Source organism: Dermochelys coriacea, chromosome 9, assembly GCF_009764565.3.
Source record: "Dermochelys coriacea isolate rDerCor1 chromosome 9, rDerCor1.pri.v4, whole genome shotgun sequence".
NCBI classification, from domain to species: Eukaryota; Metazoa; Chordata; order Testudines; family Dermochelyidae; genus Dermochelys; species Dermochelys coriacea.
In genome coordinates, this window is record NC_050076.1 from 4634670 (window position 1) to 4658399 (window position 23730).

The 23730-nt window shown below is 43.4% G+C and overlaps 1 protein-coding gene across 6 annotated transcripts in view; it reads right to left on the reverse strand.

The window, feature by feature from the left end:
• LOC119861738 (LIM domain containing preferred translocation partner in lipoma) overlaps nt 1–23730 on the reverse strand; it is a 523166-nt gene that overhangs the window by 125322 nt on the left and 374114 nt on the right. For all 6 annotated transcript variants that reach the window (XM_043491737.1, XM_038417228.2, XM_043491736.1 and 3 more), the window contains one exon: nt 22443–23156. In XM_043491737.1, the coding sequence (XP_043347672.1) occupies nt 22443–23156 (714 nt within the window). The remainder of the gene's footprint in view (nt 1–22442; nt 23157–23730) is intronic.

The following is a 23730-nucleotide window of genomic DNA, read 5'->3' on the forward strand; positions in this document are numbered from 1 at the left end:
AAGCCTGGCTTTATCTCCATTCTGTAATTGGATTTCCCTCCCACTGGGCTTTCATGAATCAGGTAGACATTTCCATGTGTAAATAATGGCATATAATACCAATAAAACCTGGCAGGCTCTTCTGATGAAATGATATGTCTGAATTGTCCAGTTAAAAAAAGAAAGATTGGGGGGAAAAAACCCTTAGTTTCCAGAAAAAAATTCTCTAAGATTTTTTTAAAAATCTTGGCCAAACCTTTCTTATTTTAATGCTGCTCCTGCCAGCTATGGTGCACTAGTAATAGTGAGCATAAGTAGGCACTTTGCAGAAGATGTAAAAGAGGGAAGGGGAACCACTCCTCAGCTCTGAAGCGTGAGGGTGTTTTAAGTTCAAACCTGGGTTTGTATTCGAGTGTAGGGCTAGCCCTCTTCTTGTGAGCTGAACCCTGAACTTCAGGGTGTTTTGAATCTGGATCCAGAGTTTGCAGCCTGAGCCCAGCTTTACTACACTGAGAAAATGTCTATCTCAAAGGAGTCTTCAGTCTTTGGATTTCATCCTGCAAGCCCTCCAAATAAGGAACTTCCATACGTCAGCATACTGAGGCCTTGAACCAAAACCCATGGAGGTGAATGGAAAGACCCCAATTGACTTAGAATCATAGAAGATTAGGGTTGGAAGAGACCTCAGGAGGTCATCTAGTCCAATTCTCTGCTCAAAGCAGGATCAATCCCCAATTAAATCATCCCAGCCAGAGCTTCGTCAAACCAGGCCTTAAAAACTTCTAAGGAAGGAGATTCCACCACCTCCCTAGGTAACCCATTCCAGTGCTTCACCACCCTCCTAGTGAAATAGTGTTTCCTAATATCCAATCTAGACCTCCCCCACTGCAACTTGAGACCATTACTCCTCGTTCTGTCATCTGCCACCACTGAGAACAGCTGAGCTCCATCCTCTTTGGAACCCCCCTTCAGGTAGTTGAAGGCTGCTATCAAATCCCCCCTCACTCTTCTCTTCTGCAACCTAAATAACCCCAGTTCCCTCAGCCTCTCCTCATAAGTCATGAGCCCCAGCCCCCTAATAATTTTCGCTGCTCTCCGCTGGTCTCTCTCCAATTTGTCCACATCCCTTCTGTAGTGGGGGGCCCAAAACTGGACGCAGTTCTCCAGATGTGAGTGAGCTTTGGCTCAGGCCTAAGAGTTGGAAGGGAAAATGTGGACTGGAAGGAGGGATCTGGAAGTAAGACGTGTAGTTGTGAGAGATGAAAGGGAGCAAAGTTAAGAGTAAACAAAAGAAACAAGTGCGGGTAGGGAGATTTGTAGGAGGAGAGCAGAGATAATGGAAGGACAGAGTCGGGCGGAGCTAAGGACAAGGAGTTTGAACCAAACGAGGAAAGAGGGGAAGTCAGTGAAGCGATCTCAGGAAGAGGACGACGTGATCACAGCAAGGGTTGAGGAAAATGCAGTTATAAAAAAAATGTCCCTTGTTAATCTGCATTTTCAAGTCCCTTTGACTAAAATGCACCATCCATCCCTTTAAAATTGTACAAGACCCCATTCAGATGGGGGAGCCTTTTTTCTTCTCAGCGTCATCATCTATCCACCCCAAAAACTAACCACTGCCACCAGACCTACTGCAGAGCTAGGGTCTCATCCTGCCACCCAACACCATAGCTTCTGAGGGGCTTCCATGTAAAAGCAATAGCAAAGTGCTTCTTAGAACTCATGGAGTCTCTGGCAACTCCTTCTTTTGGGGTGAAAACGCTGTGCAGTCTAGGGGCTTTGCTTCTAAGTTTTAAGGTTTTATCAAATAATTTTTTTAAGCCTGATTTGGTTCAGAGTTTTGGATTTTTTTTTGGTTGGTTGGTGTTTATCGGGTAGAAGAGGTATCAGCACTGAGGGTGTTATTCTTATGGTGGAAAGGCTTTTTCGAAGAGGAAGGTTATTCAAGGGTCTACACAAATAAAACAGCATGCTCCATCTACTCTAACAGCAGATACAAACTGCTTTAGAGCAGAGCCTATAAAAGTGACAAGTATCTGCTCCCCAATAATTCACCACTAGTGGAATTGAAATGTCCTACTCCACTTAGAATAACAAGCCTGCTTTAGTTAATGTGGACATTTCTATGACTGTTAAACATTTGCTGAGAGAACGTAATTAAGTCTCCTTCAAACACAAGAAGGCACAAATCTCTCTGTGACGCCTCACGTTGTACTGTACATCTTGTCCTCCCTTCTGCAGCTGGCATTCATCCAGGGATGTGTAATTAGAAGGGTCAATTGACACAACAAGAGCAAACAATACTGCACACACACATATACACAAATCAGCCGTCACAGCCAGGCTCCCAGCAGCAGCAGCGAGCGAAGCTGCTAAACAAAGCCACCAGCTCAGGAAGTCACTGTTATGGATGTACTAGTAAAAGGCTTATCAACAACAGGAATCTGTCCAAGCATAGAGTGGGGCTGAAGTAGCTCATGCCCTGATGGGAAAGCCAGCAGCTCTCCACAGATGCTGCTCTGGTTATGTACCTCCTGAAGATGGGCAACTGACCTCACTACAGAAAGCCAAACGCCCTCTGAAAGGTGCACAGAGCTCCTACTGAGGTCCACAGGATGTTTATGTATATCTTGCAGCAGAGTACCACCTAATATGTCTTGGACTTGGCACAGAATTGATCCCATTCCACTATACGATAACAAAAGAAAAGACACCTGACGTTTAAAGGCAATATGTTTAGGAACTGTTAAGGTAAGAGTTATTAGCCTTTGGAACTCACTGCTACAGGAGTTCAGGATAAATACTGCTGTATCTGTAGAGCCCCTAGCACAATGGGGGCCCGATCCCTGGCTGCAGCCTCTGGGTAACAAGGACAACAACAGGTGGATATTTAAGGCCTAATCATGAAGGTGTTGAGCACTCCTCTGTCAGTGGAGAGATGGTCCAATATTTTAATGCAAACAATTACCCTATGCCTCAAAGGGTAGACGGTAAAAGAGAGCGATTGCGGGTACATGTAGGTGTGCACGCGTCAGTGGCAGACAGGAGAGCGAGAGGCTTCAGGGATGGAAGACGTTAGGACTGGAAGGGATGGGGGCTGACTGATAGCCTTCATTATGCTCAGAGCAGACCCTGTTGCCAATGCTACCGCACTACAGAAAATTTTGGATGGCAGCCTGACATGCCAGGCTGCCTTATCCTTGTCTGCTGGATTCCTGCGATCGGGATAACATCTGGGGAAACCTCTCTGGCCCAGGTCAGAAAAGTGGACTAATAAATAATATAGCAGATTGATTTATTTAGCTTATTTTTGCTAAAGAAAGGTCGGCAAATGTTTGGAATTCTCCTTCCTTTTGGGTCTACAAACAACAGATGAGCCAGCTGTGGTCCTGATGTGCAAACAAACATCACACACACTGGGTTTTTTTTCCCCACCCCCTCCCTTGCTTTTCAGACAGATAGGCAAATATTGTTTGGAAATGTCTCATGAAAGATCCGCTCACAATATCTTGCAGTCCGTGACACACAGCTGACACCAAAACGTCAACTACTGAGCCACAAAAGCTACCTGGAACTTCAACAAACAAGGAGGACAAAGCAGACTAAAAGAATCACCCAAACTTTGAGATAAGCTGAAGTCAAACAACGTCATCGTGGGCAGCTAAGCTGCCTTCACAACCTCTCCCTTTAAGAGGGAGCAGGACTGCCGGGTGTTGGAGCCACTGGGGTCAATTCCCCACTACCACTACCACCTTGCTGTTTGATCTTGACCATGTTGCCAAGCCTCAGTTTCCCCATCCCCATTGCAGGCCACACAAAAGAGTTGTTTGCAGTGTAGTTGTATCTGCGTCAAACTGTGAAGTGTAATCAATCGCTGCTGTAAAACACGTTGGATCACTGGATGGAAGGCACTGAAGCAGCACAAATTATTGTCATCATCGTGTCAATGACAGTAATGCCACGCACACCTGAGACTGCAAACATGTCTGTAAAAGTACAGGTACACAATGACACACAGCCACAGTGCTATGGGCACCATACACAACACAGCTTTGCATGATGCGTGCCCGTATGCCTCCTAGTTTGTTCTCTTTCAACTTCAATTGCTGGATTCACTTTCACACTTGTTTCTGTTCTGTTCCCTGATTTATATGTCCTGCTAGCTTTCCCACACTGGTGGCTATTTTGGCAGTGTGACTATATGACACCTGTTGAATTCCTGCCCAGCTTTCAAGCAACAATCACACAGGTATGAGGAAAGCCGCACTCCTTTGCTTATTAGTCACACATTCCTGCTGTCCCTATGCCGTAGCTAGAACTGCATTTTGAGAGTAGTAGTGCTGGCAGAGATGGGATGATATGAAACCCTCCCTTATAAATTCCCATCTAGAAAGAAGGTTCATCCAGAATATTTTTTAGACTATCCTACCATACCACAGTGCTGAGCACAACAGTTGGAACACTTTGCTTTATAAGCCTATAGAAAGGTGTCAGTTTCTAAGACCTGTCTACTCTCAATCCTAGTGGCAGTTAGCTGCCTTTGTCTCACTACAACCAGGGTATAAGAAGCTAAAAAACCACTCTCAGAGGGGACAGAGACAGAGTGTCCTGCAGGGAGAGTCCAGGAAGAGCAGGTTTGTGAGGAAAGCTTACATGTAAGCTCTTTGGGGCAGGAATGCTGTTTGTACAGCACCTGGCACCATGGGGTGCTGTAGGTCCAGGACTGGGTCTCCTACAGGCTGAGGAGTTATCACAGTATATAACGGTAGTTTATGACCGACTGCATTTCCTGTCTGTGGTTTCAGAGTGGTAGCCGTGTCAGTCTGTATCAGCAAAAACAACAAGGAGCTTATGCCCAAATAAATTTGTTAGTCTCTAAGGTGCCACAAGGACTCCTCGTTGTTTTTGTCTGTGGTTTGAGAACCTCAGATAAGTACTACGTAAGGGACAAGAATTATTGGGCCAGATCCTCAGCTGTTAATAAATCAGCACAGCTCCACTAAAGTCAATAAAGCAATGCTGATTTACACCACATGATGATCTGGTTCATTATACTTTGCACAATACGGTATCGTGCCTATTACAACTCTCTCACCCAGAGTGATAAATCCATGTGCTCTGGATTGCATTTGCCGATAAATGATCGTACCGTATATGTTTTGTAAACCACTCCATTCAGAGTCTCATATCCGCTCAGACTTCTAACTGCACTGTAGGCTCCTGCGTATTTTTGTTACTGGGTACTTTCCTGGGTTTGCTCTCATAAATTCCCAGCAGCTGGTGTTACTAGAGAGTGGGCAGCCAGACTCCAGCTGCAAGGCGGCCACTTTCATGAACTAGCTTATTTTACAGACTCCTAAAACTAAACTGGGCAGAATGTGGCCCACCAAACAGCAGACTATCAAACCCAAACTTCACTCCAACGTGGGCTGGTCGAACAACTCCTCACACTGAACCAATAACATGCGTCCTGTTTCCCATTTCCTACCGCTCCTTGCATCTCTGCTCACAGTAATACACACTGATGCTTCAGTAATGGGAAAAGTTCAGGATATTTAGTAAGCATCCAAGCTCCAACTGGCCTTTTCCTCCTACTTATGAATGAAACATTCTTTTTAAAACGAACCCCCCAAATAGGGTGACAAGACAGCAAAAGTGAAAAATCGGGATGGGGGTGGCGGTAATAGGAGCCTATATAAGAAAAAGGCCCGAAAATCGGGACTGTCGGTATAAAATCAGGATATCTGGTCACCCTACCCCCAAAAGACGCCCACCATTCTGCCATGCATTCTTGAGCATTAAATACTAGGATGCACTCAGCAATTCACAGACTGTGTGCACCATTGGCTGGAGTAGCCTCTTACATGCAGGAATGCTGTGTATTCCCCAAGTGTTACATAAACACCCCACAATGTGTCTATGTGAATTTATTCATTCAGTAATTCTCCACCTTTATCAGTCACCAGGCTGCTTCCCAAAGAACCTTTTAGGCACCCAACCTACACCTCTTCTCAGCCCTGCTTGGTACTCACAAGTAGAGGCGCATGGACCAGAATTTGAGAAAGACAAAGGACTGATCAGAGAGACACAATGTGGTTTTAAGTAAGTTCTTAGTGTGATATGAGCTACTTATTCCCTCTGTGATCTCGGGGAAATGACTCTAAAACCAGGGACAGAGGTACTTGCCTTTCAGGGTGTTTGGAGGGTTTTAGTTAATTGTTCACAAAGAGCTCTGAAGATGTAAAATGCTCAAAAAAATTAGCTACTTAATGATGGGCAGCCCAAGTTTTAAGAATGGTCTCTCATTTTCCCCAGCTCCAATTCAAGGACATGAAAAAAAGTCTCCATTGCAAATACTCGCCACGCCCTAGGAAGGACTCTGCATCATTTCAGTCTACGAAGCAACAATCATACTTTGAATTTACAGATGCTGAAAGTGCCCTGAATACAATCAAGTCTTGGAACACCCCTGCTGTGAGACAGGTAAATATTCGACTTGCTTTAAGAAACATCAAAAGGACTTTCCTAAAGCCACAGAACAAGTCATTTGCTAAGTCAGGAATAGTATCCTTGAATCCTGATGTCAAGCCTCGTGTTTTCTCCTATTAGTAAATAATACTCTTTTAAACCCTGCAGGGCATGTGTGCTGCTACAGCACCAGTGGCATTGCCAATTATCAGTGTTACCAATGTACTAATCTTCCTTAGACGTTTCCTTTGACCATAAAATGTGCCAGGAATTGCATGAGGACTCTTATTCCATTTTCTAGTGTGAGCGACTGTCGAAAAGTTGTTGACAACTAAAAGTTTACCAAGTGCTTTATTTTTAGAATGTAGCTTCGACCTTACAGTGTCTGGACTTGTAACTACTCATTTCTCTAGCATTAAACTGAACGATCACATGAGAAAATTGCTACAACAATAATATTTCCAGGGCACACTGAGTCACTGTCCGATGTCTAAAATGGGAAATAAATAATTCCTGAGAAGCTGTCATCACAGTTGGAGGCAAGGTTTGCTGGTTCTCGTCCTGTGCAGGAAAAACTCAGATTTCTACTTTAAAACACATCCCTCTGCACTGAACAGCATCTCTAAGCTCTCTAGTTTATAAACAAGTGAGTCCTGTGGTTTCTACTCCTTCGCCTTCTCTCATATGTAAAACAATTAAATAATACTAGCAAAACAGTAAGAAGAGTGGCATGGGGCCACCATGATAGTTGCATTAGCAATGCCTAGACACATGAGATGATATATGTTGTAGTTTGCTCTGACCTGGTGGTGGAAGATACACCTTTGCCTAAGGAGACAGAGTAGATTAGGGCAAAACTTTCATCTCTGTTACCTGTATATGTGGCTCTTGCATGGCCAATGTGAAATCATCCGGTGATACTAGGCTTACTAGAGGTGTTCACAACACAGCCCACCATCACAGGTATTTCCAGACTTGATCACAAGTCCATCTAATCCAGGATTCTCTGCCAGGTCAATAGCAGATGCTTCAGTGGAAAGCGGTAAGAAACCCTCAAGTGTACAATAATGGAATAATCTGATTACAAGGGACATTTCTTCCTAACCCCCATCAGTCATGATTGTCTTGTGCCCTGAAGCATGGTGGTTTATACCAATCCTACATTTGTATCCTGTTTTATGTAAATAATGGGTGTCTCTAAGCCATAAAAATCCCTATCCCTGTTTTGAATCCTACTAATCTCTTGGTCGCACTGATATCTTGTGTCAGTGAGTTTCACAGGTCAAATCACAACTTAAAACTGATACCCTTGCCAGAAGTCCCAGAAAAAAGGTCTAGGACTGAGAGATAGAAACTGAAAATTCTCTCATCCCTTGAGGTGTTCCCCCTCTGGCTAGAATGCAGAGGACGGCATAGGAAATCTTTCCCTACCATTGCCTTTTTTGTGGCTGATCAGTGGACTTAATTCTCCATGGCTGTCAATCCAGCCCTTTATTTACACTGGCTACGTGGAGCATTGGAAAGTATTCTGCTTTGTCAACAAGAGATCCCAAGTTGTTATCTGTTGCAGACAAAGTAAATGTTCATGCCCCTTTCACCAGTGCTAGCTGAACTTTATTAACAAATAAAAGAATCTGCCAACATGATGGTTTGGTTTGCTAAATTTTTCCCCTTTAAATTGATGCCATCTTGATAAAAAACCAAAGCTGTTTTTAAATGCTGCCTTCAAATATGCATTTGTATGCACCTACCATCTTTTAACTAACAAACAAGGGGAAAAAAATTAATTCTGCTAGCTGCCTGCTGTGATATAAATAAAAATAATAGATACATTCACAGATTTTGAACTTTTTACAGCCACTGCTGCAAAAAGCAATTTTAATTTATAACCACAGGGTCTTGCAAAACATATAACGAAGACATAATAAAATGGAATGTTTATCCTGTGGCTCCCATTAGACCTCTTCCGTTCGATGGTTGTAACTAATTACTTGTTTTTCCGCTTTTGTATTGGAGGCCTTATTACTGGGCTGCACGGTATTTTATTTTATTTCCCTAGCAATACTTGCACCTCTCTCTGAAGCCTGCAATTAGATGTTCATGAAATAATATTAAAACAATGCATAATCTTGTTGGGGAGGGCGGGAAGCCTAAACAAACCAACGTGGTTTGTATAAAATTATATGGAATACAAAAGATTAATGTTCACTCCAGTGAATACGTCCTTTCGACTAACTGTTTCTATCTGACAACCTTTTTTTGCCAGCAGAACACATTGTACTTTTGAGATAATTGACTGTGGAATATAGTGCTGTTTATTCAAAAGCAGGTCACATAGAACTGAGTTGCTTGTCATCTTGATCCTTTTACCTTTCTTATCTTCAGACAGTGTACATTCGGGATGAGCTTTTTAGTTTTTTAAACCAGCCGTGCAGTTTTAATTGCTGCTCTGTGTTTAATTGCCATAAGGTGACCAGATGCTAAGAAGGTGAAAAACAATGGTGGGGGACTTTAGAGGCAAAACCCTTTGAGAGCTGAATTCAGGTTTGAAAACTGTATTGTGATGTATTCACTGGTGAGTGATCGGACTGGGAAAGGGAAAACACAAGCGCACACATTCTTGATGTCTGCATGGAAGTTTCCATTGTTTAAAGGGTCAGGTTTGCCTCACAAGGAATTATCTGAATCTTTTGTGAACCTAAAAACTATTAGAAAGCAGCCGCCACCACTTGCCCAGCGATTTGGGGATTTGGCTGTAAGGGTACGATGGAATTAGCTGTTGGTATACTCTCAGTCCAGATCTGAAACCAATAACCCAACCTTGTTCCCATTCAACTCAATGGAAGAGACAGGAAGGAATGTCTTTGTACTTAATGGTTTCAGAGTAGCAGCCGTGTTAGTCTGTATTCGCAAAAAGAAAAGGAGGACTTGTGGCACCTTAGAGACTAACAAATTTATTGGAGCATAAGCTTTCGTGAGCTACAGCACGAAAGCTTATGCTCCAATAAATTTGTTAGTCCCTAAGGTGCCACAAGTACTCCTTTTCTTTTTGTACTTAAAGGTACCCAACTAGGAGTTGGCAGAATTGGGATATGTTCCTGTCTCTGCCAAAGATTGACCCTATGAGTTTGGACAAGCCATGTAAATGTCTCAGAACCCCCAACTGAAAAACAGTAATAAATATTTCTTTTTTCTCCTCACAGGATAAATGAACCACAGACAGCTTGATTGTTATGGTGCCACAGTCTGGACTATAAAACAAATAAACAGCAATGCTCTTGATTTCAGTAGGATCAGGATTTGGCCCTGAGTGGTCAAGTGTTCACAGCATGAAAGCTGCCCTTAAAACTGACACCCCTTGGCAGGCCAAGGAGCGAATGGGGTGTTAAGAATTGTTCCTCCAGGAGATTGAGACACTTTGACAAGGCATTGTAGGGAAGCAAGCTCTGCTGCTACCCAGGCTGCATTTGTCTTGGGGAAGATTTCAGAGGTGTCAACCCCACACTAAATGAAAACAGTGGTAAAACCCTGACTGTCAGGCATTGGCCCTGGGTGAAGAATAGCATTTGTCTGAATGATGCTTTAAGTGGAGAAGGGCGGAGGAAGTCAGGTGAGGACCCAGATTAGGTTTAATGTAGTTTTGGGGGGTTCAGAAAGAAGCAAAGTCAAGGGTTTGGATTGAATAGCTGCAAGACTGGATGTGTTTCTAAGGATATCTACCCTGGTTCATAGGTTCTGAGTCTGGGGGGGCAGGGGGAGGTGAAAGGGTGTCAGGGAGTCGAGACCCTGCCCATTCCATATTGCTAAATGGGAGAGGAACCGCAGCTAGATGGGACTGGGCTCCCGGGGTACGTGGGGGGAGTCCCAATATGGAAAACAGCGCTTCTTGTGGAGAACGTTGAGAACCACTGCTCTACTTCAACTACAAGTTGCTGAGCAAGATGCAGGACTTAATTCCATGGTCAGACTAGATGATCGTAGCAATCCACTGTAGCATTAAATGGATGAACCTTTCAAGATATTCTTATGAGATTCTGGACATAGAGGCAGAAATGTAACAAGATTTCTGCCTTCCTCAATGGTATAAATCTTGCAAAACAAGTTCTTCTCTTGAGATTTCTGGAATTGAAAAATAAAGCCCTTTTGGGTTAATGGTTCTCACCCAAGTAGTCCCAAACACATCAGTGGCACTGCCCTGCAGGACTTCTTTTGCTATCTTATCCCAGTGAAACCATTACGTTTTCCAGTCCTGGTACAACAACATCTCTTCATTGTAAGAACAGAAGATTCACTTAGCGCGTGACCAACTGTCAAAAAGCAGGGGGAAAGATCTAGGATTCAGGTGGCAGTGGGAATAAGTAGGAATGAAAGCAAGATGATATGCTAACCTACATGCCAATTCCAACAGGAACATTTATTTATATTGGTGCTTCCCTAAATCCTCCTTGCAGTTTCATCTGGATACAGTGTTCATCTGCGCTTCCTGTCCTAAACGGCTGTGTAGTGATGCTGTGTGCTGTTAAAACAGCTGCTGTGTTTTATCCCGGGTGCAGTTCAATGTGACTGATTCCAACCTATCAGTCTAAGCGGCTATCAGTCTGAGTTACAAAACCTGACTAATCTTTAGGATGAAAGATATTATATAAATGCAAGATATAAACAATAATAATAAGTCATGTCTCTGATCTGGTAACAAACCAAGTAATGGAAAATGGTCGGTAATGGTAAATTATGGGGCCCGTAGTCCTTCAAGGGAATCAGGCCCTAACTGGCCCATGGAGACCCTGCAAAATACACCTGGGAACAGGTAGGTGCTCCAGGTAGTGGCATATTAGCCAATTAGCAAGGGAACAGCTAAGTTTTAAGTAGGCAGCTGCCCAGATAGGGAGGGAGATCCCAGATGGGGCAATGCCCAACATACAGGCTAGGAGGAACCAACAGGCACAGTGTAGGCTCCTGGGACTTTGAGTACCCTGCAAGGGGTCTGGACTTTGAGACTTGGCTGTGGGGCTGATCCACGGCACAGACAGCAAGAGGCAGATGGTCAGCAGGAGGCAGCAGGAACGAGGACCCCTTGCAGCACTTCACCCCAAATCAGGGGGCGCTACGGATGTTGAATATGCCACCTTACAGATACACTGATCGGCTAACATATAACAACTCTGCTTTTGTTTTATGTAGCTCACTTCAGACAGAACATTTCAGTCTGGTCTGTTTTAAGGACCCGTGTAAAACTGAGTCAGTCCCCTATTAGTTTGGATAGAGAGGAGTACAAATAGTTCAGTTACAAGCCGCAGTTTATCTGATATTTTTCAGGCAGACAGAATAAACCATGTCTGGAGCACAGCAGAAAAATGTGATTGGAAAGTTTAGAGCTCTTAAATTAATTCCCTAGACAAAAAGTCAAGACACCATATTCATAATATCACATTATATAACTTGCTCTGGAGCCAGACAGCTTCTAGGTAAAATAATACGGGTTATAAAACAAAATATTATTGCAAAACAGTTTTACAACTTTATAATTCACTATTTTCATTTCAGAAAAAAATTTTCAGTATAATTGCAAATGCCGTTTGCCTTGGAGGGGTTCTTTTAGCTGCTGATGGGATTTTTTTTTTAAAGGATGCTATTTCATTTAATATACTGATTTGCATGATAGTTATCTGGAAGTAAATCTCCATGGGAAACAGCTTTACGTGGGAATTTAAATGAATTTAATATGGAACGTTTATGCTCAGTAAATAAAAATATAACCTCTTGATTCTTCCATATATTAAACATACCAATATGGAGCTACTTTCTACTCTGTGTAGCTGCATTTATAGCTTAAATAGGACAAAGTTGCTAGGTCTTATGTGGCTGAATCTTGGAAGACAGATTCATTTGATAGTCTTTCCCCCGAAGATTTCATGTATGGTGTGTGAATCTCAGGATCCAATCCTACAAACACAACTACTGAGTGCAGTGTGCCATGAACACTTAAGCACTAGGCTCAGAAGTGCCTGCAAGACTGGGCCCACTGTTCACTATTCATCCAGGGACACAATCACCCAGCTTTATAGCCTAATAACTCAAACCAGAACCAATGAGAACCATGTAAAAATAAAACGTTAGAACATAAGAGCGGCCATACTGGGTCAGACCCAAAGGTCCATCTAGCCCAGTATCCTGTCTTTTGACAGTGGCCAATGCCAGGTATCCCAGAGGGAATGAACAGAATAGGTGATCATCAAGTGATCCATCCCCTGTCGTCCATTCCCAGCTTCCGGCAAACAGAGGCTAGGGACACCATCCCTGTCCATCCTGGCTCATAGCCATTGATGGACCTATTCTCCATGAATTTATCTAGTTCTTTTTTGAACCCTGTTATAGTCTTGGCCTTCACAACATCCTCTGGCAAAGAGTTCCACAGCTTCACTGTGCTTTGTGTGAAGAAATACTTCCTTTTGTTTGTTTTAAACCTGCTGCCTGTTAATTTCATTTGGTGGCCCCTAGTTCTTGTGTTATGACATTGCACTTCTATGACACCCTTAATCCAAGAATCACAAACATTAACTAATCCTATCAACAGCGTGTGAGAATCAAAGAAATGCAGGGCTGGAAGGGATCTCAAGAGGTCAAGTCCACCCTCTTGAGCTGAGACAGGACCAAGTAAACCTAGATAATCTCTGACCGGTATTTGTCCAATATGTTTTTAAAACCTCCAAAGATTGGGATTCCGCAACCTCCCTTGGAAGCCTATTCCAGACCTTAACTACCCTTAGAGTTAGAAACTTTTTCCTAACTTCTAACCTCCATCTCCCTTGCTGCAGATTAATCCCCTTACTTCTTGCCCTACCGTTAGTGGACATGGAGAAGCACTAATCACATTCCTCTTTATAACAACCTTTGACATATTTGAAGATTTATCAGGTCCCTGCCCTAGCCTTCTTTTCTCAGGACTAAACTTGCCCAGTATATATATTTTAACACTTCCTCATAGGTCAGGTTTCCTAAACCTTTGATCATTTTCATTGCTCTCCTCTGGAGACTCTGTAATTCATCCACATCTTTCCTGAAGTGTCGTGCCCAGCTGAGGCCTTGGAAGTGTCAAGTAGAGCATCTTACATACGATGCTCCTGTTAACACACTCCAGAACGATACATGTCTTTTTCTCAACTGCATTCCATTGATGACTCATATTCAATTTATGATCCACTATAACCCTCAGATCCTTTTCAGCAGAACTACCATCCAGGACTGACTCCTGCGGGACCCGACTAGATACCCCCTCCCAGCTTGACATTGATAACTACACTGAGTATGCTTTCAATCCACTGGATGCTCACCTTATAGTAATTTCATCTAGACCACATTTGCCCAATTTGCTTATGAGAAGGTCAAGAGGAACTGTGTCAAAAGCCTCACTACAATCAAGATACATCACATCTACTGCTTCCCCCTATCCACTAGGCCAGAAACTCTGTCAAAAAGGAAATTAGGTTGGTTTGGAATGATTTGTTCTTGACAAATCAATGCTGGCTGTTCCTTGTAACCCTATTACCCTCTCGGTGCTTACACACTGATTGTTTAATAATTTGTTCTGGTATATTTCCAGGTTTCAAAGTTAGGCTGACTGACCTATATCATCCTGGGTCCTCTTTGTTCCCCTTTTAAGATTGTGGTATGTTTGCCCTTCTCCAGTCCTTTGGGACCTCGGCTGTCCTGTATGAGTTCTCAAAGATAAGATTGCTTCAGGTAATTCCTTACGTATCCTAGGATGAAATTCATCTGGCCCTGCTGACTTGAACACATCTAGTTTATCCAAATATTCTTTAACCTGTTCTTTCCCTATTTTGGCTTGCGTTCCTTTCCTCTTGTTGTTAATCTTAATTGTGTTGAGTATCTGGTCATCATTTAATCTTTACTGAAGACTGAAGTAATACAGGCATTAAACACTTCAGCCTTCTTAATGTCATCTGTTATTAGCTCTCCTTCCCCATTAAGTAGAGGACCTACACTTTTCTTCATCTTGCTTCTAACGCATTTAAAGAACCTCTCTTAGTGCCTTTACATCCCTTTAGGTGTAATTCATTCTGTGCCTTAGGGTATGTCTACAATTTTGAGATTATACCGGCATAGCGTGTCTACCTATTGCGTAGACACAATCTATGCTGACAAAAGGGTTTTTATGTCGGTACAGGAACACCATCTCTCAAGACAACATTAGCTACACTGAATTCTGACTGTCATGAGGTACAAACCCTGGGACACATCACAAACCACTTCCCCATTCATGCTTATAGGGTGGGCACAAGAGGGATCCACCTAGCAATCCCAGGAGCATTAGAATGGCCTTCAATCTGAAAATTCAATTATAATCCCAGCCCATTGCTTTTCAAACGCCATGTGAAAGAAGAAGATAGCTGTGCCTACGCTGGGGGTTATGATGGTGTAGTATTGTCGTTTAGAGGTGTGTGGTTTTTTGTTTGTTTATTTTAACAACCCTGACCAATATACCTATGACAACAGAAGTTCCACTTGTAGGCCAAGCCTTACCCTTTCTGACTTTGTGGTAGTCTTTTGTAATCATCTTTAGCAATTCATCCATGTTCCGCTTTTTGTAGGATTCCTTTTTGATTTTCAGGCTCCTGATGAGCCATATTGGCCTCTTCCTAGTCTTCCTACCTTTCCCTCACATTGGGATAGTTTGCAGTTGTGCCTTTAATATTGTCTTGGAGAAACTGCCAGCTCTTCTGAACTCCTTTATCCCTTAGATTTTCTGCCCATGGGATCTTAACTATCAATCCTCTGAGTTGTTGCATTTTTTAAAGTCCATTGTCCTTATTCTGCTGCTCTCACTCCTTCCTTTCTTTAGGATCACGAGATCTATTATTTCATGATCGCTTTCACCCAAATTGCCTTCCACCTGCAGATTCGTGACCAATCCCTCCCTGTTGAGCAGAATCAAGTCTAAAAAGTCTGTCCCCCTGGTTAATTCCTCCATCCGCTGAAACAAAAAGTTGTCCCCACAACATTCCAAGAAGTTACTGGAACTGTTGTGTTTTGCTGTATTACTTTTTCCAACAGATGTCTGGTTAAAGTCCTCCATTACTACCAGTCTCATGTTTTGGGTATTTCTGTTATTTGTTCTAGAAATGCCTCATCTACCTCCTCTCTGTGATTTGGTGGGCTATAGCAGACCCCTACCATGACGTCATCCCTATTTTCCCCCTTTTATCTTTACCCAGAGACTTTTAACTGGTTTGCTTCTAACTCCTTTTGGACCTCAGAACAAATGTATATATTCTTTATGTAGAATGCAACACCTCTGCCCCTTTTCCCCTGCCTGTTCTTTCTGTACAAGCTATATGCCTGTATACCAATATTCCAGTCATGAGATTTATCCTACCAAACCTCTGTGATGCCAGTTAAGTCATAATTGAGCTTATGTACTAATACTTCCAGGTCTTCCCGTTTAGCCCACATGCTACTCCTTGCAGTTGTGTAGAGACACAGTAGATTAGTATTACAATCCCAAATTTACAGAGGAGCAAACTGAGGCAGCTGCTCAAAGCTGCACCCTGAATCAGTAGCAGGTCTGGGAGACCTGAACAGGAGTCGTGAGGACTATACCACCTCACAAAAAAACAATTGATGCTGAATACTGTATTAGGCTAAGACGATAGAACCCGTAACTACCGGACTGTAACACCAACATAATTCACTTCCCAATTGTATCTCAAAATGTATGCAGTATATTTAAAAGTTGTTTGGTTATCAAGGGTTAAAAATAGTCAAATCAGAGCCCTTAAATAATGTCAAGGCTGCCCCTAGTTGTATCATCTATGGAGGCATTGTCCTCAGATTATTTTAAGAAGGAGGAAGAAAGAACATCCAGGTATTATGTCAAAAGCCTCTTGCTCAATTATTCCTCTCGTGCTGCTAATCCACTGTGACAGTCTAAAGATTTACACTGCAAAAACCATGCTCTAAAGCTGTAAATTTAAGTTGCTTTCTTCTGTAGCTCACAAGCCTTTGCTGACCTCACCTACTCCCACAACCACACACACTGTCACCTTTCATATCAACTAACTGAGCCGGTCATACAATTAACAACTCATTTTTTTACTATTTCAGGAATGCAATTCCTAAATGACTATCGCGAAGCATTCCTCTGTCCTCAACTGCTTCCTGTTTGTGAATGAAACTGAAGTTTCTAAGCCCCAAAGGAAAGGAAAGTTTACGCTGTTAGAGGGGATCTACGAGGGTGTTAGGGTGCCATATAGTTCACATTGGATCCCTAGAGATAAGGATGAACATGGAAAAGTCTAAATAAATTTTTATAACACTTTGCACTTCTGAAAGTGCCTTTTCATCTGAGAGTCTTGAATGGCATTACGAAGATTACTTCGCAAAAGCTCACAACAGCCCTGAGAAGGAAGTATTACATATCCCCAGTTGCAGATTGGTAAACTGAGGTGCAGAAAGGTCAGGAAACTTGTCCAAGGTCACAGAGCAGCACTGAGAATAGAACCCAGGAGTCCTGATTCCAATAGAACCCAGGAGTCCTGATTCCAGGAGTCCCTCATCTCAGTTCTAGATACACCTCCTTCTTCTTTCTCCTCCTTCATTTTAATACCACATAAGGTCATAGAATCATAGAATCATAGAATATCAGGGTTGGAAGGGACCCCAGAAGGTCATCTAGTCCAACCCCCTGCTCAAAGCAGGACCAAGTCCCAGTTAAATCATCCCAGCCAGGGCTTTGTCAAGCCTGACCTTAAAAACCTCTAAGGAAGGAGATTCTACCACCTCCCTAGGTAACGCATTCCAGTGTTTCACCACCCTCTTAGTGAAAAAGTTTTTCCTAATATCCAATCTAAACCTCCCCCATTGCAACTTGAGACCATTACTCCTCGTTCTGTCATCTGCTACCATTGAGAACAGTCTAGAGCCATCCTCTTTGAAACCCCCTTTCAGGTAGTAAACCCCCTTTCAGGTCAAATTCACCCAGGGCCTGTGCTGGAGTCCAAAGCTCAGATGTTGACCTATCGCCTCTCTGTGGTGAAAAGAGCTCCAAGGAGGGGGTCATGGTACAGCGAGGCACAGGTGGCTTGACGGTGGCTGTCTACCTTCTCTGCAATGCAGAGAACCAGGCTGTTACAGGGAAGCCCACGTACCTATGCCACCAAGAGGGAATCTGGCCCATTGATTTTATTAATCAGCAGAGACTGAAACATCTTAGTTAGAGGATTAACAGCAAGAGCATGAGTCTCAGTTAAAACGTAACTGCCAGGTGCACCCACTTTATGCTGTGTGAGTGATGGAAGACAGTATCTTTCCTCCATTAAAAAATTATTACACCCATACAAGGGGAGTGCATCAATCGTAGCTCAGGACATTGGTGAGCAGGCGTCTCTGAGCTGAAAATGGAACATCCAAGTGAATGCCTTCGCAGAAGATTTTCAGGCAGGTGGACACCCTGACTCACGCAGCGGCTTGGGAAGAGTGAGAGGCAATATAAATAAATACAACTGCATTATCCAGGCACTATTTTAATCGCTGGAAGCTTCATGGGACCATCATTACTGCTGATTCCAGAGGGAGATTGAGAAATGCCTACTGTGGCACACGGCAACAAGACAAACTGGTTTATGCCTGTTCTCTACAAAGTGGTCACCGTTAAAACGTTGCTAAGAGGGTTAGATAATTTGTTAGGTTTACCTCATTGTTCGCAGCATTCTCAATATTTACTATAGGACATACCTAGAATACTGTAAATGCTGAGGTGGTGTTTAAGGCAACTGGCCTGTTTTCAGGGTGCCTGAGATGGTGTTGAGGTCCAGATTTTGTGTAGAGTAGGTGTGTTTTGTCCACCACCTCCCTAGGTAACCCATCCATCCTTAGAGGTTTTTAAGGCCTGGCTTGGCAAAGCCCTGCCTGGGATGATTTAGTTGGGGGTTGGTCCTGCTTTGAGCAGGATTAGATGACCTCCTGAGGTCTCTGCCAACTCTAATCTTCTATGATCCTAATTCATGCCTTCCTGCCATCCTTCCTCTGCGTCCTCGTTTGACGCCTGATCCGCAGGAGTACAAGGTACTGGCTACACTGAGGTGGAGCTAGAGGTAACCTTTGTTGAGGTAACTCTTGATGAGCTTTTCCCTTAACTCGCCGGTGCGTTTAAGGTTAGATACTGGGCAGTACATGGAGAGGTTGGCTGTGTTGTCCAAAGGTTTCCTTAAATACTGACTAGATTAGATAGTGCTTTAGGCAGGAGGTAACTTTTCTTCTTGAAGGAAGTATTCACAGTCTCAGTTAGTAGGAGCCAGGACTGACTTTCACTAGCCAAGAATAGCCTGGATCAGAGCCGCAGGGGTGGCGTGGTTTCCCTGCAGTGCTTCCAGGACTTACTGTGAAGGATCCAGATTTGGAAAGGCAAGGTTGGGCTTGGGTCTGGTGTGTGGTTCCTGGTGTCCCAAGAGGTGGCAGAAGGTCTCTGAGAAACAGGCGGATAGTTCATCATAGCACGACGTGGTGGGCTGTGGAATTGAGTGAAGGCATTACGGGTTAACAAGGAGATTCGTGGCCTGGAATAGTACAGTGTAGATGTCTGTTGGCTGCTATGGTAGCAAAGTGGTGGGGTTTCTTTGCTTCTGATATGACCAAGGCATTCGCTTCAAAGGATTCTCTGAGTTGGAGACTGTCTGCTCCGGCTTGTGTTTTCCACAGCGGATAGTTTTGTGCCAAAATATCAGTGGGCTGTGGCTGATCAGTGGTCAGTGACTCATTATGGTCTTCTGTTCTGTAATTTATGAGGGGGTGGAGTTACCTTCTGGGATGTTTTCGAATTTGACTCTACGTAGGAGGGGGCAGAACGCAGTGGGAAAAAGGGAGGATCATGTGATAAATGTTATTTGTCACAAGGTTCCACATTTTAATCACATGGTTCTGCAACTGATCATATGGATATCCCCACAACATATGAAGCAGATTAGAGAGAGAGAGAGGCAGGAATTCCCTAGTGAAATATTAAGGTTTAAATGAGGGCATATGCTTCATTAGTTCATTTCCTAATTATGACTTGGGCATTACAATTTAGAGAATTGCTACAAAAGGCAATTCAACAAAACAATTCAACACAAACTGGGACTGATCCGACTCATTTGGCATTTTCACTTCCTAAGTGCAACTCATTGTTCTGCATGGGCTTTAAGGAACAGCACAGTCTTGGGTTTTTTGTTTGTTCCCATACCAAGCTAGATTTGCTTTGGATCAACAGCAACTTCAACATGATTAGCACATGGCACATTGCCTGCTCCTGCTTCGGGCTGTCAGAGACAGAACCACCAGCCATGATCCTCTTCCCAGGCATGTTGCAAACCAAAAGCCGTTTTTCATAAAAAAAACGACATATTTTGAAAGAAAAATTTCAGGCAGTTCTAGTTCTAGGCCATGGTGTGCAGCCGAGCTGAATACCACGTACTTCTGGGTGTTGCTGGATTTGTTACCACACCCCTTTCATTTTGCATGTACATTGCATTAAGAATCCACTAGTATTAATAACATTTAAAAATTATTTTATGCCCTCAGACATAAATTAATGTCTGTTTCTTACCCTGGTTTAATACTCATTTTACTCAGTTAAAGATCTCTATAAATAAACCTCAAACAAATGTGCCATACAGGTGTGTGGAGAGTAAACAAGCTAAGACCCCTTGTGCATCTAATAAAACCAGCTACAGCAATTTCTCCAATGGATGTCATGGATATAACATTTTCAGCAACTTTTCCTTGATATGAAATCATTCCAAAAAGTTAGTTCATCTGAATAAGCCAGATTGCGAAAGTAGAGAGAGAAAATGCGGTCTAGTGAAACAATGCTGCTTTTATGGCCAATGACAAAATATTCCAATGGGGTGGGTGTATTTACTGGACACTTCCTATTACCTTGGAAAATCTCCATCAATTCTTCCCTGCTTCTTACTAATAAGTAATGCCCAGCTTCCTCCACCACTATTCAGGATAGCAGTCATGCCCATGCTGAAACTGGATAGCAAAGTGCCTTCAGCAGGCTACGAAAGAAATGAAATTCCCAAAGGGATTATGTATCAATAAGTGGAAAGGATGTTTTGCAGAAGAAGTGATTTTACATTATAAATATAAACTTAAGCTAAATTGTCTTGTCCCTTCCAGCTTTGTATTGCAAATACGGCTGCAAGACTCACGCTGTTCGTGGTGAGAAGCGATTTATGTTTCCATAGAGACACTGCACTCTGGTTCTTCTATACTGCTTGGGCCATTCCTTAGCTGATGTAAACTGATGTCATCCCACTGACTTGTATGGAATTGCACTGATTTACTCCAGTGACAGATCTGGCCCAAGCAGTAGAATACTTTAAAAAAAACAACATCAGCTCTACCTAGTATCAGACATGTGACATATATAGAGTCTCCTCCTCTCCTGCGCTCACAGCTCTGTGGAAGAGAAAAAGTTAATTAGTTAGGTTGCCAGCAGACTGTATTTCAAGGACTTTTATTTGTTGCTTTGTCTATCCTGACTTGAGAAACCCTGAGCTTCCCTGCTTTGAACAGTTCCTGAATTCAGGAAACTGGAATGAAATCTGTCTACTGAAAAAGGCTATGTGGACCGACCGAGGGCAAGGTCGATGGGAAGAGCTTTTTGTGTTTTGTTTTGTAACTATTTAGCATTTTTCTCTCAGCATTAAAAAGCTAGAGACAAGTTCTGCACTGAGGCAGATCGAGGTAGCCTTTGACAGCAATGCTTTCATTGGCGCGGGATTTGAGCCCAGCTGTCTTCAGGCCTTGGTGTGAACCAATGAACGCACACAGGCATTGCTCTCGTTATGGGGAGGTTAGCGAGCTCGTGTTAAAAGCACACAGTCAAGATAAAATCCAAATACACACTTACAGTGGAGGGTGGAATTTGGCTCCAGGTACATGGATCTCTTACCTGTGGCAACAGCAGCTTAGATTTTACAAATTTACTCACTTTTCACCGCTGATGCTGTTTTCAAACACTTCACCAAGGCCTCAATCCTGAACCTGGATCTGCATAGCCAGGTCCCTGTATCCACAGGAACAGCTTTTGAAGGAAAATTGGCTCTGTTTGTGTAGACCTGGTTCCTGGATCAAGGTCTAAGCAGTGAAACCAGACAGGTGAGTTTAACTTTCTGTGTCTAGTCAGTTTCACATTAAGAGGCCTCTTTGAAGGGCTCCTTTGCTTTGACACTTGTTGGAACGGATGGGCAGCACACACGGAAGCATTTCATGGTCGCCAAGCTTGGTGTAGGAAAACATTTGTGTGTGGTTTCAGAGATAAGGATCTTTCAGCAATGATGCACAGAATCACTTAAACCAAATTTAGTGAACAACACTGTTTTTTCTCAGCTTTAAGCACGTGGACAGGAATAATTTCCCCTCTGGTAAGTGGTGAACAAAACAGACTCAACAGTGTACATGACCCCAAGTCTTTGTCAGTGATCTCTTAATCAATCTAAGGAGAACCAGGTCTGAAAGATCAGGGCATCATGAGGCCATATAATTACATGTCCTATTAATTGGGATGATGAGTTTTAAAGTTTCAGAGCTTAAAATTCCTCTGCCCTGCAGGGAGAATTCTGTTGAATATCACTGCATTCCTGAAATGAGACACAGTCACCCCACAGGAAAGGTGGAATTTCTAAGACCCCAGAACTTGTATTTTCAAATCCAATGGAAGTTCCCATTTTCTACCAGTCAGTTACAAAAAAAAAAAGCCAGTAAGAGAGAAAACACCAGACTTGGCTGCTTTCTGTCCCCTTTGTAACCCTATCTCGACAGGACACAAACATGTGGTTGGCAATCCCATTAGCTCAATACAGTGAGCTTAACATGACTGAAAAAACAGCTAACGTCTTCAAACAGGTGAGCTGGCACCTCAACGAGTGCCATTCAATACTACCAAGACTGAAAACCACACACCTGACAACGGCTGTCTGTCTCTCTCTTACCTTTGGCTGCATGGGTGGTGGAGGAGGTGCTAACCCTGGATCCATAATGTAGGTCTTCTTTGTGCTGGGCGGTTGGTACGGCCCAACTGGATTTTGGGTCATGGTGTTAGCTGTGGGATAGGCTGGCTCGGGCTTCCAGGTGTTTTGTGGCACATAGGATGGTTCCGAGCCATTTCTTCCTCCATATCCAGGGCCTGCGGGGTAGTAAAGATCTTGATACCGCCCCTGTGAAGGTGCATAGCCATAACCAGGCTCTGAAGGACGTACAGGCTGGGGAGCATACCCATAGTCAGGGCCACGAGGCTGAGATGGAACATACTGTGCTGGCCCCGGGGGACGTGCTGGCTGAGACTGGTAGACTGGAGCGTAGGACTGGTTTGGACCCAGGCTGCTGTACTGAACTGGCTGTGGACCAGGAGGCTGGAAGTGAGGGCTGGGCTGGGCCGTTTTCACCTGTACGTTGAATGCTGGTCGGGTGGGAGTGGACGCAGTGGTATAAGAAGCTGGAACTGGTTGTGGCTGCGGTTTTAGTGTACCCACAGGAGTAACTGGGATTGGGGCGGGTGGAGCAGCAGGTTGCACTGGTGCCTTGGCAGTAGACTTCTTGGTGGCAGTGAGAGGCGGCTGGTTGGGAATGATCATCCGCTTGTGCCCAGTAACCGGGGTAGATCCCGGGGGAGAAGTAACTGGGGAGCCGGTGGGGAACCCAGAGCCCTGTGGAACAATAAGAGGAGAAAAATGTTATCACCAGCAAGAAGGAAATATACAGCTGGTAAAAACAAGTAGCTAGAGTTAAATGGAAATAGGATTTTATAGCAACATCTGCACAACCACAGAAACTGCTTAGTAAAGGAGAAATATACCTGGGACTACATATTATAAAATGGTAATAGCAGAGCAGGGGCAAAACCCATGCAACAGAACAGAACGGCCAAGCAGGATATTTCTTTTTTTCTCTGGGATTTTGACTCTACAAAATCTGCCTTAAACAAAAGCACTTGCTGGAGAATAATACGAGGAGAACCAATGTTCATAGTTGTAAAGATTCCTGTAAAATAAGAGAGCTCTGAAATGGAGAGGACTCCGAAATGTGTTCGATCCTGCCCACTGATAAGAGGCTCCTTTTAATACGCAGAAGGCAGTGCAAAGGGATGGATTAAAAGCAACTCCCATGGAAGTGTCCCCAAAGCAGTACACGTTACCCCAGATCAAATGCCAAAGGAAAATATCAATCTATGCCAATATACTGTGACAAAGCTCTGTCCTTGCCTCCGTGGGTCCTGCGTTT